The sequence below is a fragment of the Cetorhinus maximus genome, chromosome 30, assembly GCF_964194155.1.
Source record: "Cetorhinus maximus chromosome 30, sCetMax3.hap1.1, whole genome shotgun sequence".
Lineage (NCBI taxonomy): Eukaryota > Metazoa > Chordata > Chondrichthyes > Lamniformes > Cetorhinidae > Cetorhinus > Cetorhinus maximus.
In genome coordinates, this window is record NC_135908.1 from 18260265 (window position 1) to 18281387 (window position 21123).

At 42.4% G+C, this 21123-nt stretch overlaps 1 protein-coding gene across 2 annotated transcripts in view; it reads left to right on the top strand.

Annotated features, from left to right (window-relative positions):
- LOC144670111 (fibrillin-1-like) overlaps window positions 1–21123 on the top strand; it is a 580847-nt gene that overhangs the window by 346346 nt on the left and 213378 nt on the right. For both annotated transcript variants that reach the window (XM_078532542.1, XM_078532544.1), the window contains exons 17-18: window positions 13825–13878; window positions 14076–14201. In XM_078532542.1, the coding sequence (XP_078388668.1) occupies window positions 13825–13878; window positions 14076–14201 (180 nt within the window). The remainder of the gene's footprint in view (window positions 1–13824; window positions 13879–14075; window positions 14202–21123) is intronic.

Below are 21123 nucleotides of genomic sequence, written 5' to 3' on the forward strand. Positions count from 1 at the left end.
ACTTGTTATAGATAATCTACCAGAAAATAAATATTGCTTTCACCTAAATTATCCCAAATTCAAATAGTGACACCATAGGCTGAGAATATATTCAACTTATCTCTGTTCAGACAACAATAAACTTCTTCCTTGATACTCAGAAACCGCCCATACTGTCTTTCTATTACAATTTATTTTTCAAAAATTAAAATGTATTTATCCCTTCAAACTTCAGGTAACTTTCCCTTTAAGTGCATGGAATAGCATATCAATTCAAAATCAGGAGCAATCAAACCAGACATGGTGGTTTTAAAATCAAGTTATCAGAAACAGTAGTGGCTACAGTTGGTATAGAAGTTGATTACAACCAATTACAAACACTTTGGGCAGAATCTTCAGGTCAGCGAGCAGGAGCGGGGCCCGCTCGCCGATGCGTAAAATGACGCGCAGTGACGTCAGGCGTGCGTCCTGACATCACGGCACGTCATTCAGATCTTGAGTTCGGCAGGCGCGCACTGGAGTCGGCTGCGTGCCCGCCGAACTGTCAAAGGCCTATTAAGGCTACTTAAACAGCAAATAAACAAACTAATAAACTGAACTGCCCGTCAAACCTTAAGGCTGGTGAGCAGGCGAAGAGCCCAGGTGGCCTTTCCATTTATCATGAAACCTCATCCACAGGTGGGATGAGGTTTCATGAGGGTTTTTAAACTTTAACAAAAATTTTCAAAAAAATTCATAGACATGTCATAGACACTGTGACGTGAGTGAACATGCCTTGAAATTTTTTTTTCTCTTTATTTAAATTTTTACATTTCAAACTGATATTGCCTCAGGGAGATTTCTGCACTCTTTCGCACACATGCGCGAAGGAGTGCAGGCCCTGACTCAGTCTACTTCCCCCCGCCCGCACAGGGAGCACTTAGCGCTTCTGGGTGTGCGTCATGCTGGGCGGGCCTTAATTGGCCCCCCTACATAAAATGGCAGCGCGCAGCCAATCGCGGGTAGCGATCGGCTGCGCTTCCACCCAAACCCTCCGACGGGGAGAACATAAGAACTAGGAGCAGGAGTAGGCAATTCAGCCCTTCAAGCCTGCCAAGCCATTCATTACGATCATGGCTGATCTCATTTTGGTCTCAACTCCAATTTCCCACCCTCTCCCCATAACCTTTCAACCCATTACTAATTAAAAATCTCCTCCTTAAATTTATTCAGCATCCTGGCATCCACTGCACTCTGAGGTAGTGAATTGCACAGATTCATGACCCTTTGAGAAAAGTAATTGCTCTGTAGCTCTGATTTAAATCTGCCACCCCTTATCCTAAAACTATGGCCTCTCATTCTAGAATGCCCCAGAAGGGGAAACATCCGCTCCACGTCTACTTTGTCTATCCCCTTTAGCATCTTATATACCTCAGTTAGTTCTCCTCTCATCCTTGTAAACTCTAGTGAGTATAGGCCTAAATTGCTCAATCTCTCCTCATAAGACAAGCCCCGCATCTCTGGAATCAATCTAGTGAACCTCCTCTGAACCGCCTCCAGTGCAACTACATCCTTCCTCAAGTAAGGGGACCAAAACTGTGCACAGTACTCCAGGTGCCGTCTCACCAATGTCTTGTACAGTTGTAACAACACTTCCCTATTTTTATACTCTATTCTTTTAGCAATAAATGCCAAAATTCCATTTGCCTTCCTTATTACCTGCTGTACCTGCATACTAGCTTTCAGCAATTCATGCACGAGGACACCCAGATCTCTCTGCAACTGAAGCATTCTGAAGTTTCTCTCCATTTAAATAATAAGTCGCCTTTTTATTCTTCCGACCAAAATGGATAACCTCACACTTATCCATGTTAAACTCCATCTGCCAAATTTTGGCCCATTCACCTAACCTGGCCAAATCCATTTGTGAATTTCTTATTTCTTCATTACAACTTAGTTTCCCACCTACTTTGGTGTCATCTGCAAATTTAGCTATAGTACCTTCTACCCCTGAATCCAAGTCATTAATATAGATTGTAAATAGTTGGGGCCCAAGGACCGAACCCTGTGGCACCCCACTAGCTACAGCTTGCCATCTAGAAAAAGACCCATTTATCCCGACTCTCTGCTTTCTGTTGGTTAGCCAATCCTCTATCCAAGCTAATACTGTGTGAACTTATCTTGTGTATTAATCTTTTGTGCGGCACCTTATCAAAGGCCTTCTGGAAGTCCAGATATACTACATCTACAGGATCCCCATTATCCACTTTGCTTGTCACATCTTCAAAGAACTCTAGCAAATTAGTCAAACACGATTTACTCTTCATAAAACCATGCTGACTCTGATGGATTGCATTTTGACTTTCCAAATGTCCCATTACTACTTGTCCCCATTAGCTCAAAAAATAACATCATAACAAATGAGTCTGAATGAGTTTAGGCCAACTCTTTTTTAAAGAAGGCAAAGCCTTTAGTCCCAATTATCACTATGCTGTGATAAACAATCTTAAATTCTTGAAACTGCTAGAATTGCTTGTTTTCTGTAATCGCATGGTCCACCTATTTTAAAAAAGAAAGTACACGAGACCTATTTGGCTTAAAGCCAAATTAGTTAATTTGATCTAGATACATCTGTCAATTAAAAACTTAAAATTCATAATCTCCAATATATATACATTTTTATTCAGCAACCTAGATGTGTGGTGAGCTAAATTGCTAAGCGTAAATAGTTAAATTTCTGTTAGTTTAAAAAGGGATGGAACAAAAGTTTTCAACTGGACAAAATTACATCACTGCCTCACCTTTTTTTAAAAAAGAAATGAGGGCAAAGAACCACATAGTTGCTCCTTAAACAAAGCAAAACTTTAAACTGCTCTTCCAAATTCCAAGTTTTAGATTTTCTTTTGACAGTTTGAACTATGAGCACCCGAGATTATTCCAACCCCAAACTATTATTTTCAAATTCCCGTTAATATTCTTTGACCTTAAAGTAAATCCCTTTTTCTTTATGAAAATTGTATTTAAAGTAAAGTTCCCAAATGTTGATCAAACAGTGATTGTGGTCAGCAGCCATAACTCGAGATTAAATCATTTAAAACATTTACCATGTTTTAAATTACACTTTCAATCCAGCTCACAATTCTCATTTTTTAACTCAGTGTAGAAACTACTACCACAAAAATCAGTTTAGAAAAAAAATTTAAAACTTGAAACTCACGCAAAAAAATTCCACATAAGTTCTTTATTACACAAGCACACATTGGAAGCTTTCAATATTTGCACACATTTCCGCAATATTTGGCTTTGCTTTCATTCAATCTTAACAACTTGAAACTGAAATCAAAATATAATAGCATGTGCTTTTCAAAGAAAACAAAGGAAATAGAGTCAGTCAGCAGTCTTGATTCTTCTTTCTTCAAACACTGTAAGTAAAACTAAAAGAGAAAGATGAATTCTCACAAGAAAACTTTCTATTCCAAAAGTTTGTAAACTAAACAACAGCCTTTCACAGCCATAGGGGGCCTTTGAGGTTTCTACTTAGAAGGGAAACCAAAGTGACAAAGCTCACATTTTCTTTGCCCCAGAGTGTCATTACTCATCATTTCCCTGGAAGCACTCCTCTCCTGCCAGAACAAAACAATTGATTTAACAACTTAAATATCCATCTCTATCATTTTATTGTAATGTATCCTCTTCCTCGCTTACACCAATTTAAAATACAACTACATACACACATTAAACAGCACACAACATTAGGACAACTAACAGAGCCAGACTACAGAGGATTAACTAATTTCATTCAGTGACACAGACACTAGACACTGACTTATCAATAAAAAATCAAGCAGGACTGCAATAAATTACACCAACAGAAATTTACTCAAACACAAGTTTTCCTTTTCACACAGCATTTTAACTTTCCTGTGAGTCTCCCAACATACTTTCTCCTAACCATTTTCTTCAACCTCAAATTTATATCTTTCACATTCTCTTTGTACACATAAATAGCTACAGCTACATAACTGATAAATTTAAACATTTAGTGAACCTTTAACTCTTTTTGCTCTACTCTGCTCTGAATGAATGCCCTCCAAAAGGATTCTCACTTTGAAGTCTAAACAGGTAGCACATACACTCAGTAGTTCCTTGACTTCTTCAACTTTGCACGTCCTGTGCAACTTTTCCTGGAAAGTTAAAAACACTAAATATTTCCTCTTATCCTCTGACATTACTCCTATGCTTCTGTCCAAATTGTTACGTCGTATTTCAAATTACATCTTATTCACTGGCCTAGTGGACTTATGTCCAGTACTCCCCTTACAGGTTCCCTTCCCTGAATCTAAAGAGTCGATCAGACAAATTAGACCAAGGTCCCCACTTAAATTCATTGCCAGTCATTCAGTTTTATCCTTTCTCAATGTCGGGCCCCACATTGGGCACCAATTGTACGATTTTGGGGTTTCAAGATAAAAAACCCTTCTAATTAAAATCTCTAAGTTCTGAGTTCTTAATTTTGAACACTAGGGTCCTCAGTTGTGCTTGACATAACAAGTATTGAATAGCTAGTATTTATGAATCAAATAGAATTCATTAAACATCACTCATGTTCCCAGGATTCCTTGAGCGTTGCCAGCACAATCGATGTCTTTCTCTTCTTCTGTCTCTGAAATGATGTCAAACTGTGACTCAGAAGAATCATGCCATAGAAGCCATGGTAAAACTACCAACAAAGACTCCAATTTTCCAAATGTTATCTCCACTTTTCACTACTCTTTCACTGGTTTAGGGTGCGGGTCACCTGGTACCACTCTACCACTGTAAGCAGAGTCATGTAGACTGAAGAGAAATGTCCATCCCTTGTTCCCTGGGGCCCCAGAGTTTACATTTCATTGTGAACAAATTACACATTTCCTTCAGATACAGAACAGTTACAATGTCACATCCTCTTCAATATATTTTAACCCAAGATACACAAATAATAAAGCCAATAAGAGCAAATGTTAATAACACTTCCTACCATAATGTCAAAACTGAAAGAAAGCTTCCCTCTAATGCAAATGCTCTGCCCTACAAACATGGTTAGCCAGTTAAATCAATGCCTATGTTTTGTTTAAAGGTAGTGTCATCCTAAGTAAGCTCCCTTTCAGCCATTCATGCAAAGCTGATAAAAAAGACTCTTAATTACCCACAATACAACTAAGACAACGTACAACTGCTCAAACTCAGACTCTCAGGCAACTTATATCCATTAAGTGTAATTTCTCACAAGCAACAGCTGCCATCCTGTGAAGTGTCCTTACTAGCAGAAATTCAAACTGAACTATTTTAAAAAATGGCTAAAAATAAAATCCATAGATGTTACTTCAGTCCAACAATGCACCCTAAAAATTAGTAGTATTATCAAACTCTTACACCCTCTCCCTGACTGAGACTGAAAGACTGTTCATAACCTTGATGGCATATCTGACCCCAAGACAAGCTTCCAACCACATATTCGTGGCATTACTAAGAACACCTATTTCTACCTCTTTTACATTGGCCAGCTGCTCCCCTGCCTTACTCTATCTCTGCTGCTGGAAGACTGATCCATTCTTTGTTAACTCTAGAATTGAATATTCCAACTCAGTATTGCTGAAAAAAATGACATACTATCAAAGATTTTTGTCTTGCATTCATCAGGACAACTATGCAAGATTAACCAACAGTAAAGGAAATAACATTTTATACAGCAGAGAACAGCTGCACGCATTCTCTATGGCAACGCCTCTGCCAGTCAGAGTCCGCTTGCCAACCAATCAGCATTCTCTTCTCATGCAGTATAAATTGTTATTCCCTTTACTATTGGTTTATCATGCATAGCCGTCCTGATGAATGTAAGACAAAAAGCTTTCATAGTATGTCTCTTTTTTCAGCAATACTCAAGTTCTGTACTTCCAAAGCGGTGGTAGTGGAGGAAAGGAAGATCCAGAGGCAGTCAGCATCAGTTAGAAGAGCGGCAAAAAGGAAGATCCTGAGACAGTCAGCATCAGTTGGAAGAATGGCAGAAAGGAAGACCCAGAGGCAGTCAGCAGTGTCAGCTGTGGCTCAGTTCATAGCACCCTCGCCTTTGAGTCAGAAGGTAGTGGGTTCATGTCCCACTCCTGGAAAAAAAAAGTCAAGAACTGTGAATGTACTCAGAGTTACATAGTTGTTGGGAAAGATTTATTCCAGTAAGTGAGGAGGTGTCAGCTGTGGCTCAGTTCATAGCACCCTCGCCTCTGAATCAGAGGGTTGTGGGTTCACGTCCCACTCCCGGAAACCAAGAACTGTGATCGTACTCGAAAGAGTTGCAATCTGTGACTGTTGATAAAAAATCAGTAAGTGAAGTAAAGTTTAGGCATGGCAGGGCAGCTCGGTTGTGTGGAATGTGCATCCTGTCGTATGTGGGAAGTTTTGGATGCTACCGGTGACCTAGATGACCACATGTGAGTAAGTGTCACCAGCTGCAGAAACTTGAGCTTCAGATTTTGGAGTCACTGTGGCGCATCCACGAGGCTGAGCGCTACATGGATAACACATTCAGAGAGGTGGTCACAAAGCAGCTTAGGAGCCTGGAGGCAGAGAGGGAATGGATGAGCACCAGGCAGTCCAAGAGGACCAGGCAGGTAGTGTATGAGTCCCATATGGTCCTGCTCACTAGTCAGTTTTCCATTTTGGATACTGGTGAGGGCGTTGGTCCCTCAGAGGAGCGCAGTCAGAGCTAGGTTCATGGCACCATGGGCGGCCCAGCTGTACAGGAGGGAAGAAGAAAAGAAGAGCAGTAAAATAGGGGATTCGTTAGTTAGGGGAACAGACAGGCGTTCCTGTGGCCATAGACTCCAGGATGGTAAGTTGCCTCCCTGGTACCAGGGTCAAGGACGTTATGGAGCAGCTGTGGAACGTTCTTCTGGGGGAAGGTGAACAGCCAGAGGTCATGGTCCACATTGGTACCAATGACTTAGGTAGGTAGGAAAGGAGATGAGGTCCTGAAAACTAATTTTAGGGAGCTAGGAAGGAGATTGAATGGCAGGACCTCTAAAGCAGTAATCTCAGGATTACTCCCAGTCCCACGTGCTAGTGAGCATAGAAATAGGAAAATTAAGCCGTTGAACACAGGGCTAGAAAGTTGGCTTAGGAGGGAGGGCATCAGATTACTGAAGCATTGGGACTATTCCTGGGGGAGGTGGGATCTGTACAAGCCTACACCTGAACAGGACCGAGAAGAACATCCTCGCGGGGAGGTTTGCTAGTGCAGTTGGGGAGGGTTTGCACTAGATTGGCAGAGGTTGGGAACCGGAGGGCAGTTTGAGAAGGACAGATGCAGAGCAGGGAACGGGAGACAGAAAATTAGTGAGTGATTCTGAACAAGGGACAGAGCAAAGGTTAAAACATGTACAGCACAGGACTTTGGCAGTGTTAAAAAATGCAAGGAGCATAGCAAATAAAGCCAGTGGGCTGGGGGCACAGATTGACACATGGCAACATGATATCATTGCTCTAACAAAAAATGGCAGCTCAACATCCCTGGGTATAGAGTTTTCAGGCAGGATAGAGAGGAAATAAAAAAGGTAGGGGTGTAGCATTAATGATTAAGGAATCAATTACAGCTGTGAGGAGGGATGATATACTAAATGAATCATCAAATGAGGCCATATGGGTTGAGCTCAAAAAATAAAAAAGGGGAGCCACGGTGCTAGGAGTGTACTGTATAATCCCAAATAATGAGAGGGAGATAGAAGAGCAAATATGTAGACAAATTTCTGAGTGCAAAAACAATAGGGCAATAATAGTTGGAGACTTCAACTACCTTAATATCAACTGGGATCTGAACAGTATGAAAGGCACAGAGGGCCAAAAACGTTTGAACTGCATTCGAGAGAACGCTCTAGCCAGACGTAACAAGCCCAATGAGAGGGAGCACAGTTCTAGATTTAGTCTTAGAAAATGAAGCAGGGCAAGTGGATAAAGTAGTACTGTGCGACCAATTTGGAGATAGTGACCGTAATACAGTTAGATTTAGCAACATTATGGACAAGGACAAAGATAGAACAAGAGTAAAAATTCTAAAACAAAAATAAAAATACCTGGAAAAACTCAGCAGGTCTGGCAGCATCTGCGGAGAGGAGCACAGTTAACGTTTCGAGTCCGTATGTCTCTTTAACAGAACTAAGTAAAAATAGAGAAGAGGTGAAATATAAGCTGGTTTAAGGGGGGTGGGTGGGACAGGTAGAGCTGGATAGAGGGCCAGTGATAGGTGGAGATAGCTAAAAGAAGTCATAGACAAAAGGACAAAGAGGTGTTGAAGATGGTGATATTATCTAAGGAATGTGCTAATTAAGGGTCGAAAGCAGGGCAAGCAAGGTACAGATAGCCCTAGTGAGGGTGGGGTGGGGTGAAGGGAAGGGATCGAAATAGGCTAAAAGGTAGAGATAAAACAATGGATAGAAATACATTTAAAAATAATGGAAATAGGCGGGAAAAGAAAAATCTATATAAATTATTGGGGAAAAAAGGGGGGATCGGAAAGGGGGTGGGGCTGGAGGAGAGAGTTCATGATCTAAAATTGTTGAACTCGATATTCATTCCGGAAGGTTGTAAAGTGCCTAGTCGGAAGATGAGGTGCTGTTCCTCCAGTTTGCGTTGAGCTTCACTGGAACAATGCAGCAGGCCAAGAATGGACGTGTGGGCATGAGAGCAGGGTGGAGTGTTAAAATGGCAAGCGACACGGAGGTCTGGGTCATGCTTGCGGACAGACCGAAGGTGTTCTGCAAAGCGGTTACTCAATCTGCGTTTGGTCTCTCCAATGTAGAGGAAACCACATTGGGAGCAACGAATGCAGTAGACTAAGTTGAGGGAAGTGCAAGTGAAATGCTGCTTCACTTGAACGGAGTGTTTAGGCCCTTGGACGGTGAGGAGAGGGGAAGTAAAGGGGCAGGTGTTGCACCTTCTGCGGTTGCATGGGAAGGTGTCGTGGGAGGGGGTTGAGGTATAGGGGGTGATGGAGGAGTGGACCAGGGTGTCCCGGAGGGAACCAATCCTGCGGAATGCTGCCAGGGCGGGTGAAGGAAAGATGTGTTTGGTGGTGGCATCATGCTTGAGTTGGAGAAAATGGCGGAGGATGATCCTTTGAATGCGGAGGCTGGTGGGGTGATAAGTGAGGACACGGAGTTCCGTAAAACAGGAACAGGCTGACACGATCGGTCTGCCGGGACAGTCCTGTTTGTAGATTTTGGGTAGGAGGTAAAAACGGGCCGTCCGATTCTAAGTTCTAAGTTGGGGGAAGATAAATTTTATGAAGCTGAGAATTGATCTGGCGAAAGTGGACTGGATATGGCTACTGAAAGAAAATCAGCGACAAATCAGTGGGAGGCATTCAAAAGTGAGATTCTACAGGTACAGTGTAAACATGTCCCCACAAAGAAAAAGGGTGGTACTGCCAAATCTAGAGCCCCCTGGCTATCCAGAAGCATACAGAGTAAGATAAAGCAGAAAAAGAAAGCTTATGACAGTCACAAAAAATCTAATACTATAGAAAGCCTAGAGGAGTATATAAAGTACAGGGGTGAAATAAAAAAGGAAACTAGGAAAGCAAAGAGAGGATATGAAAATATATTGGCAGGTAAAATCAAAGAAAAACCAAGGATGTTTTATCAGTACATTAAGAGCAAGAGGATAACTAAGGAAAGGATAGGGACTCCCAGGGATGTACATGGCAACTTATGCATGGATGCAGAAGATGTGGGCAGGGTTCTTGATGAGTACTTTGTCTCTGTCTTCACAGAGAGGGATGATGCAGACATTCTAGTTAAAGAGGAGGTTTTGAAAATTAGATACAATAAGCATAATGAGAGAGGATGTACTAGAGGGACTGTCATCCTTGAAGATGGATAAATCACCAGGGCCAGATAGATTGTATCCCTAGCTGAAAAAGGAAGCCAGGGAGGAAATAGCGGATTCTCTGCAGATCATTTTCCCATCTTCGCTAGTAATAGGCAAGGTATTGGAGGATTGGAGGTCTGTGAATGTTGTACCGTTATTTAAAAAGGGTGCAAAGGATAGGCCACATAATTATAGGCTGGTCAGTCTGACTTCGGTGTTGTGCAATTTATTAGAACCAATTCTGAGAGACAGGAAAAACTGTCACTTAGAAAGGAACGGATTAATCAGGGAGAGTCAACATGGTTTTGTTAGGGGAATGTTGTGTCTTATTAATTTAATAGAATTTTTTGAGGAAGTAACAAGAAGAATTGAGGGTAATGCAGTAGAAGTTTCCTACATGGATTTTCGTAAGACATTTTACAAGGTCCCACATGGCAGACTGGTCAGAAAAGTGAAAGCCCATGGGATACAGGGAGATGTGGCAAGTTAGATCCAAAATTGGATCAGCAACAGCAAACAAATGGTAATGGCCAATGGATGTTGATATGAATGGAAAGTAGTTTGCAGTGACTTTCCACAGGGCTCAGTGTTGGGTCCTTTGGTATATATCAATTATTTGAACTTAAATGTGGGAGGCATGATTGGGAAATTTGCAGATGACACAAAAATTGGCTGTGTAGTTGGTTGTGAAGAGGATAGCTGTCAACTCCAGAATTATATCAATAGTTTGGTTGAGTGGGTGGAAAAGTGGCAAATGGAATTCGATCCAGAGAAGTGTGAGGTGATGCATTTGGGGAGGGCAAAAAAAGCAAGGGAATACACAATAAATGGGAGGATATTGAGAGGGAAAGTGGAAGCAAGAGACGTTGGAGTGCATGTCCACAGGTCCCTGAAGGTGGTAAGACAGGTGGATAAGGTGGGAAAGAAAGCATATGGAATGCTTTCCTTTATTGGATGAGTTATCGGCCAGAATTTTGCTCTGTTGGGCGCAAGCGATCGACGAGCCCAGAAGCGGACCCGAAATCCGCTTCCGCCTGTGATCAGCCCCCAACCATGACCTTATGCTGATTAGCCAATTAATGACCAGCCAGCGTGAAACGCGCCTGTAGAAAGGCTCAGCACTTCTGTTGGGGGTGGGAAGAGGGTAGGCGCCAAGGTCACCGCGGGTGCTGGTGAGCGCTTCCAGTGAGCTCCCTAAAGGTAGACAGATGTCTCAGGGAGCTGCAGACCTCCAAATAATATAAGAAAGCCCAAAAAGTCTGCAAAAAATGTCCATGCAGCACAATCAAGCACCTGAAAACAGACCTCATAAAAAAATGTCCCCAGATATTTATTTTAATTTTAAATCCTAACAGAGATTTCATCCTGCCCTTGGATGAGGATTCATCAAAAATATAAAGCCCGCCTAGCCAGTTGGCCCATCCGCCAACCATAAGGTTGGATGGGCCACGAACAATCGCTGACAATTGGGCCATTAATGGGCTTAATTACCCTCTTGATTGTTGGCAGGCGCTCTTCTGACTTTTGCGCGCACCCGCCGAGCGAAATATTGTGCAAGTGCGCAATGACATTGGGACACTCGCCCAATGTCATCTCGCGCAATTTCACACCCATTCGGGTCGGGCATTAAATTCTGGCCATAGAATACAAAAGCAGGGACGTAATGTTCGAACTGCATAAAATGTTGGTTAGGCCACAGCTGGAATTTTGTCTACAGCTCTGGTCGCCACATTACAAGAAGGACATAATTGCTATGGAGAGAGTACAGAGGAGATTTACAAGAATGTTGCCAGGGCTTGAAAATTGCAGTTATGAAGAATGATTGGATAGGCTGGGGTTGTTTTCCTTGGAACAGAGGAGGCTGAGGAGTGACCTGATTGAGGTGTACAAGATTATGAGGGGTCTGGATAGACTAGACAGGAAAAACCTGTTTCCCCTAGCGGAGAATTCAATTACCAGGGGGCACAGATTTAAGATGATTGGTAGATGGATTAGAGGGGACATGAGCAAAAACTTCTTCACCCAGAGGGTGCTGGTTGTCTGAAATTCGCTGCCTGGTTTGGTGTTGGAGGCAGAAACCCTCAACTCATTTAAAAGGTACCTGTTTCAGCACCTGAAGTGCTGTAACCTGCAAGGCTGCAGACCAGGTACTGAAAGGTGAGATTAGAATGTGTGGCTAGTATTTTTTATTTTTCAGCTGGTGCAGACACAATGGGCTGAATGGCTTTTCTGTGCCGTAACTTTTCTATGGCTCAAATGACTATCCAGCTCACTTCTGGTCGACCTCCTACATTCTATCTTCTGTAAACTTGAGGTCATACAAAACTCTGCACTCCCTGTCCCTTGATTTACACCAAGTCCCGTCCACCAGTCACTATTGTGCTCACTGACCGGCATTGACTCCCAATCAAGAAGTGCCTTGATTTTAAAATTCTCATGCTTGTTTTCAATCCCTCCATTGCCTCAACCTGTAACTAGCCCCATAACTCTCTGAGATATCTGTGCTCATATTTTTCTGGCCTTTTCATTTTAATTACTCCACCATTAGTTTTGTGCCTTTAGCTGCCCAAGCCCTAAGATCTGGAAGTTCCTCCCTAAACCTGTCCACCTTTCTTTCCTCCTCTAAGGTGTTTAAGGGAGTCAAAAGGTATAGGAAAGTAGGGGCCACAATCAGATCAGCCGTGATTTTATCAAAGGGTAGAGCAGGTTCAAGGGGCCGAATGGCCGACTCCTATTTTTATTTCCTATGTTTGTATTAAATCTACCTCTTTAACCAATCTGTTGATCATCTGTTTTAATGTCGCTTTACATGGTTCAGTGTAAAACTTTGCTTTATAACTCTCCTATGAAGTGCCTTGGGATGTTGTATTATGTTCAAGATGCTATGTAAATACAAATTGTTGTTGGAGGCAAATAGCATAGAGATCCATTACGGAGAGGCTAGAGTAAACAGAAGGAAGAAAAGAATAGTAAGTTGTGCTGAAGGGATTAAATCAAGTGGGGTAGGAGAGGAGGTTCGTGTGGAGCATCAATACTGGCGTGGGATCAGTTGAGCAAAATAAATTATTTCTGAGCCGTATATTCTATGCAATTCTGTGTATTTCATTTTCTGTTTTCAATTTAACATTGAGTTAAATATTCTAACTAAGCCTTCCTGAATCAGATCATGTGCAGCTCATTAATGGTTCTTCAATCTGATTGGTTAAGGCAGTTGTTTGCTCTGTTTAGTCAGGCTCTAGGTGCTCTGTAGAGGGCACTGCTCTTTTTAGATCATTGGATGGCAGGCACTTGCTGTGAAAAATCTCATAAAAAGTCTATGGACAAATGTTCTGATGGCAAAATCCAGCCCATTATAATATCTTAAGGGGTAAATGACCATTGTTTTCACTCTTTTGATACATGTTTGCTTTACTTGCTATTTATCCTCACCCATATTTTTCTGTGAGGACATTGTCAAAGATTTGTTGTATCTTATCCCTTCAATTATTTGTAATATTTGTAATAATGCAACGCATTATTAATTTCCCTTTTTTAAAGGCAACAAGTTGACTTAAATCGTTCAATAGGCTATCGTGCTTTCCTTTCACTTCCTCGAATTCCTCCAGCTCAATTTGGTGAGCTAAAAGACTTCTCTATCTCTCAGTTGTAATCGCCAAATGTGAAATGAGTTTGGGAATTTTGACTTATTTCTCGAAAGCAATAGGTCCACAACACAAAAATCCCAAGGTCTCAGTAAAATTTGGTTGTTTCACCCAGTGAAACTAGAGGACAGCTTGTGTAGGAAATGGGAATATCACAGTAGTACAGGAGACGGAGGGGGGCTGTTTGGAATTTGAAGTTGAGGTGTGTTAGGCAAAGTAATAGGAGCTTAATTCAATATTTGGACATGCCATTTTGTCCTGGAAGGTAACGTAACTGTGCATATGCGTGTCTAGAAGATATTATAAGATTTTTCTTATTTTCCCACAGCTGAATATCATGCACTTTGCAGTAGTGGACCTGGTATAACAAGTGATGGGAGAGGTAACTGTTCAATAAATTAACTCTTACTAAAGAAAAACATTTATTCATATAAACTATACTATAATACTCAATGTATGAAAAATGTAAATTTTTGTGTTATACTTTATTTACTTTATTATCTTCTGACAGCATTAAGGTTAATTTATTCTTGTAAAAATAAAGGAAGTTCTCTTGTGACAAATCCTTTGTTTTCACAGACATCAACGAATGTGCATTGGATCCTGATATTTGTCCTAATGGAGTGTGTGAGAACACTCGTGGCAGTTACCGATGTGTTTGCAATTCTGGTTACGAAGTTGACATATCTGGGAAAAAATGTATTGGTATGTATATAAAAAGTGGACACTAGAAATTCAGTCAAAGTTATTAAATTAAAAAGTCAGTGTATGTATTGATCTTGATTCTTCTATATCAATGAAGCTCTATGCTTTCACTTAGTAAGAGCTAAAATTAGCCAATTTCACTTATATAACCATAACCCAAAGAATGATAGAAATACATAGTTTGCAATTTGGCATTTAAATATTAAAGCATTTTTCTTTCATTTATTTCTGAACTTTTAATTTCATTGGCCCTGGTTTCATGTCATTATGATGGGTCTAGTGTGTGGGTGAAGAAAGTTAGTGTGCTTCCCACGTTTGTGTGCTTGCTTGCTTCTTATTTTCAGCCCACACTGCTGGCTAGCATCAATGCAAAAAGGAGAGCTAAATGTGTAAGCCTTGCCCTGTCAGTACATAGCCCCTCCATCAGCAAGTCTTCTGCCCTGCCTCCTTGTGATAACGCACAGAAACTGGGTTCCTCATGGCCCCAGGTTAAAGCTTCTGAGGAGCTCGGAGGAAGTTTGATTCTCAGAAATACCAGAGTGAGGCACTCAAACCAAACTTTCAGCCATTGCTCCACTGCCTTGGGGGTACCTTGGGAGAGTTGAAGGCTAAGGGTGTAAACCCTGCCAAAAAAATCTGGAGTGGAGCCCAAAGGCGGACTAATGTCTAAATATGTCAACTTTCCGGCAAGTCCTGCAGCCAAGTTAGTGCTAAAAGTAGTGCTCTGCGTTCCTTTGGATCCAATCGGGGAGGTGGAGATTGGACCCTGATGTTTGGGCAGCCCAGACTTGTACCCTGGAGAGGATACTCCAGTCTTGTGCAGAGCATTGACACAATATGGAAAACAGCAGGTACAAGCTGTCAAAGAATAAATACAGCAAATGCAGGTTACTTCAGGAAAGAGTACGATTTATTAAGCACTGAACCGTACAATGACCATTGGGAGCAGATCACAATGGATCTGCTCAAAGTTACAGTGTTCAACAAGCAGTATTTATACAGAATACAAAGAACAGGGAAGTTAAAAAAACAATCTGGCCACCATACTTATATAATTAATCGCACACAAAGTTCATTTTATTCTGGCTATGCTCCAAGAACACTTTCCTGGTTTTCACACAAAGCTTACAATTTCATCTTAACATTTATCTGCACGCACATAAGGTACAAGTTAAACAGTCAGGATTGTTAATATTTCATGTCTTCCTCCTTCTTGTCCGTGGTGGGTTTCAGTAGGCTACAGGACAACTGGCTATTTTCTTAGCTTACTTCCTCTTACCTCTCGATTTCCTATCCTGTAATATTTTCTTACTCAAAGCGATCAGTCCAACTTGATTTCTGTAGAAAACAAATGCTAGGGGCTGTTTCCAGCAGTGTGAAGGATCAACTTGTCCCACTGGTCAGCCACCACCCACCTCAAGTCAGACAGCCTCAAATTAGTAAGTTGCTGACCTGCTACAGTCCACCTGCTTCAATGGGTGCTTAGACCTTAGCATCTATACTCAACTAGTGGAGCACATTCATTCCATCAGGCAAACAAACGAAAGAAGATGCCAACTCTTCGAATGGCAAGCAAAAATGTCAGGACTATGTGCATGAGACCGACAGACGACTTACAGCTGGTTAATAATGTACGCAAGATAGCTGTGATCGACATGGAACTTGATAGGCTGAACAGTAACATAGCCTCCCGACAAAGACAAGGATCGCCAAGAGTGAATTACAGAGGAAAACATTACATTCATCTGGCAGGGGAAGAGTTCAGAGGAAAAGCATGAACAGGGTGTAGGCTTCGCTTCAGGAAATCGCTGCTCTTGATGATAGCGGACACGCCCCCCCACCCCCACCACCCAAAATGTTTCAGAGCATGTTCTCTCTATCCACCTGTCAACTAAAACAGGGCCAGTTAACAACAACAACGTATATTTATTTAGCACTTTTAATGTAATAAAACGTCCCAAGGGGCTACCCAAGAGCATTATAAATGTTATACCAAGCCACATAAGGAAATATTACACCAAATGAAGAAAAGCTTAGTCAAAGAGGGAAGTTCTAAGGAGTGTCTTAACTGGTGGAAAATGAGTATCTCTGTTCTAACACTGTGTTCCACTACAAAGGCCAGTTCTATGAGAAGCTTGACACTGCTATCAGTGGGTTCCTTAAGTCAGAACACATTTTCCTATTGGGGGATTTCAATGCAAGAGTGGGCACAGGCCATGAGGCATGGCTCTCCTGCCTCGGGCATCATGATATGAGAAAAGTAAATGAGAACAGACAGAAACCACTTGAGCTTTGCTGCTGCTGCGAGCTTTGTGTAACTAACACTTTATTTCAGAGCAAACCAAGTCACAAAGTATCCTGGAGACATTCAAGATCAGGACATTAGCACCAGATAGACCCGATCATCACCAGACATGACTCTTTCAGCAGCATTCTCAACACACACAGCTACCATGTTGCTGACTGCGATACAGATCACTCCCAGGGTTAGGTTGCAACCCTTGAAGCTTTTTTTATTCAAAGCAGAAAGGCTACTCACATATCAACATCAGCTAAACTGCCTACCCGGATAAGAACTCCTTGACTCAATTGAACAGGCATTCTTCAGCATTCCCACACAGAGTGCAGAAGCAAAATGAAACGTACTTTGAGAAACCATTTACAATACAGTGCACTCAACATATAGGATGCAAGAGCAGAAAAATACTGAATGGACCGAGGCATTTTATATATAGGAACACCTTTAGCAAAAAATAGAAAGATACTCTCATGCTGAGATCAGATAATGTGATGCTGGAAGTTCTGATAGCTTCAGATATCTAGTCTCCACAATCACAAACAAGTTTATGTGATGCTGAAATCAACAAACAGATTCCAAAAGCTGCAGCTGTTATGTCCAGGTTGAATAAAACAATGTGGAACAGTAGCAGCCTGACCAAGAATACCAAACTCTGAGTCTGTCAAGCCTGCGTCCTTAATATACTCTGCTACTCTTCTATAGTAGTGAGACCTGGACAATATATGCCAGGCAGGAGAAAAGGCTAAATGGTTCCCACCTTCACTGTCTCAGATGTATCTTTGGAATCTCTTGGTAGGACAAGGTCTCCAACCTGGAAAACCTGGGGCATAATAATTCCATCAGCAGACTCTCTACTAAACCAATAATATCTGCACTGCCTTGGCCACATGCATTAGCTGAATGATGGTTAAGTGGCAAAGACCATCTGCATGATGAACTGGCCACTGGGTCATAATCTGCTTAATGTTCATGCCTTTGTTACATGAACTTTCACCAAGAGTGGCTCAGTAACACCACTGCTGACCAAGCTGGCTGAGCCCTAAAGGACATAGCTGCTAGACTGGGTCTACAGCAAGTAGTGAGGGAACCAACAAGAGGGAAAAACATACTTGACCTCGTCCTCACCAATCTACCTGTTGCTGATGCATCTGTCCGTGACATTATTGGTAGGAGTGACCACCCCACAGGCCATGTGGAGATGAAGTCCCTCCTTCACGTTGAGGATATACTGCATTGTATTGTGTGGCACTACCCCCATGCTAGATGGGATACATTTCAAACAGAACTAGTAGGTCAAAACTGGGCATACATGAGACACTGTGGGCCATCAGCAGTGGCAAAATTGTATTCGAACACAATCTGTAACTTCATGGCACGGCATATCCCCCACTCTACCATTACATCAAGCTGGAGAATCAACCCTGGTTCAATGATGTGTACAGGAAGGCGTGCTAGGAGATGCATCAGGCATACCTAAAAATGAGGTGTCAACCTGGTGAAGCTGCAACACAGGACTACTTGCATGCCAAACAGCAGAAGCAGCATGCGATAGACAGATCTAAGCGATCCCATAACTAATCTAAGCTCTGCAGTCATGTAACATCCAGTTGTGAATGGTGGTGGACAATTAAATAACTAACTGGAGGGGGTGGCGCCATAAATATCCCCATCTCAATGATGGGGAAGCCCAGCACATCAGTTCAAAAGACAAGGCTGAAGCATTTGCAACCATCTTCAGCTTGAAGTGCCAAGTAAATACTTCATCTGTGCCTCCTTCTGAGGTTCCCAGCATCACAGAAGCCAGTCATCAGCCAATTCAATTAACTCCACATGATATGAAGAAATGGCTAAAGGCACTGGATGCTGCAAAGGCTTTGGGACCTGACAACATTCTGGTGATAGTCCTGAGAACTTGGGCTCCAGATCTAGCCACGCCCCTAGCCAAACTGTTCCAATACAGCTACAACACTGGCATCTCCCGGTCCATGTGAAAAGCTGCCCAGATATGTCCTGTCCACAAAAAGCAGGACAAATCACTGCCCCATCAGTCTACTCCCAATCATCAGCAAAGTGATGTAAGGTGTCGTCAACAGTGTTATCAAGCGGCACTTACACAGCAATAACCTGCTCACTGACAGTCAGGTTGCATTCTGCTAGGTTCACTCAGCTCCTGACCTCATTACAGCCTTGGTCCAAACATGACTCTGGTTGGAGTCATACCTAGCACAAAGGAAGATGGTTGTGGTTGTTAGAGGTCAATCATCTAAGCCCCAGAATATTGCTGCAGGTATTCCTCAGGGTACTGTCCTAGGCCCAACAAGCAACAGCTGCTTCATCAATGACCTTTCCTCCATCATAACATCAAGAGTAGGGATATTCACTGATGATTGCACAATCTTCAACATCATTTGTGACTCCTCAGATACTGAAGTAGTCTGTGTCCATACACAGTAAGACCTAGACAATATTCAGACTTGGGCTGATAAGTGGCAAGTAACATTCATGCCACACAAGGCCAGGCAATGACCTTCTCCAACAAGAGAGAATCTAACTATCTCCCCTTAACATTCAATGGCATTACCATCACTGAATCCCCCACTATCAACATCCTTGGAGTTACCATTTACCAGGGACTGAACTGGACCAGCCATATAAATACAATGACTGCGAGAGCAGGTCAGAGGCTGGGAATTGTGTGGCAAGTACCTCACCTCTTGACTCCCCAAAACCTGTCCATAAGGCACAAGTCAGGAGTGTGGTGGAACACTCTCCACTTGCTTAGAATGCATCTCCAACAACACTCAAGAAGCTCAATACCATTCAGGATTGGGATTGGCACCCCATCCACCACCTTAAACATTTACTCCCTCCGCCAGCAACGCACTTGCAACCATCTTCAGCTGGTTCAGTGGCAGCAGTGTGTTAGATCTATTAGATACACTTCAGCAACTCACCAAGGTTCCTTTGACAGTATCTTCCAAACCCACAAACTCAACCACCTAGAAGGACAAAGGCAGCAGATGCATAGGAACACCACCAATTTCAAGTTCCCCTCCAAGCTGCACACTATCCTGATTGAGAACTATATCACCATTCCTTCAGTGTCGTTGGGTCAAAACTCTTCCTAACAGCACCGTGGGTGCTTGTACAACACATGGACTGCAGAGGTTCAACAAGGCAGCTCACCACAACCTTCTCAAGGGCAATTAGTGATAGGCAATAAATGCTGGTCTAGCCAGCAATGGCCACATCCCATGAATGAATAAATTCCAAACAAATCTCGTGCATATGAGATATGATGATGCTGGACATAGACACAGACAACTGGGAGCCAGTTGCTGATGGCCATGACTTCTGGAGGCTGACTGTTTGGAGGGCCATTAGAAGAGACGAGGAAAAACTAAAAGCTCAACTGACTGAGAAGAGGGCCTAGAGTAAACAGAGGCCAGCAAATCCTGCATTTTCTGAGCCCACTGTCTTTACACAGAGTTGACCACCAAGGTGCAAACCATTATCTCATGACATTTAATTGCCTAATTGCCCTTGTCCAGAGGGCATTTGAGAGTCCAGCATATTGCTGTGGGTCTGGAGTCACATATAGGCCAGACCAGGTAAGGACAGCAGACCTCCTTCCCTGAAGGGCATTAGTGAACCAGATGAGTTTTTACAACAATTGGCAATGATTTCATGGTCATCATCAGACTTTTAATTCCAGATTTTTATTGAATTCAAATTCCACCATCTGCCATGGTGGGATTTGAACCCAGGTCCCCAGAACATTACCCTGGGTCTCTGGATTACCAATTCAGTGACAATATCACTATTCCACCACCCCCCATGCAAAGAGGTTTCAGTGGTATGAGGGTAAATGTGGGGGGAAAAGGGAAAGCCCTTCTCATCCTGTCCCTATCTTTCACTGACTCTTCACAATTTTAGCAGAGTTATTGACTCTGATCTGAAACAATGCATGGATGTTAGAAAAGAGCAGCTTGGTGGTAATGATCTATGGTTGAATAACCTATATAAGCTCACATTTAAGAATGGTCTCTTGCACAATATTCCAGAGAGCTGTTGGTACCCCAGAAAATAGTCTGCACTATCAGAAAAGAGAGGAACAAAATTGAAAAGAAAGTCTATAAGAACTCTAGTCTTTCAGATATGAACTTAGTGAAGCTCTGCCTGTTTAGATAAAAATGGAAGGTACCAAGGCACTAGTCAAAGAAGGGCATTGATTCACCTGGTGGATCATTCTTTAGCGAATTATCTCTATTTCCACCACCGCCTGCATGATGTCACCACCACCAAACGCATCTTTACCTCCCTTCCCCTTTCACTCAAGCTCAGGAGATGCAATGCCTGTCCGTTTACTTCCTTCCTTCTCATTGTCCAGGACCTCAGATACTTCTTCTGAGAGAAACAGCAATTTAACTGCACTACTTCCAATTTGCCATACTGTTTTCATTGCACATGATGTGGTCCCCCCACTTTGGGGAGCCCAAATGCAGATTGTGTGACCACTTTCCAATTCCCCATTTCCAATAAAGCTCAATGTAAGATGAGGAACAGCACCCCATCCTTCATTTGGACACTTCATCGCCTTCAACACTTTACACTGAATCCAAA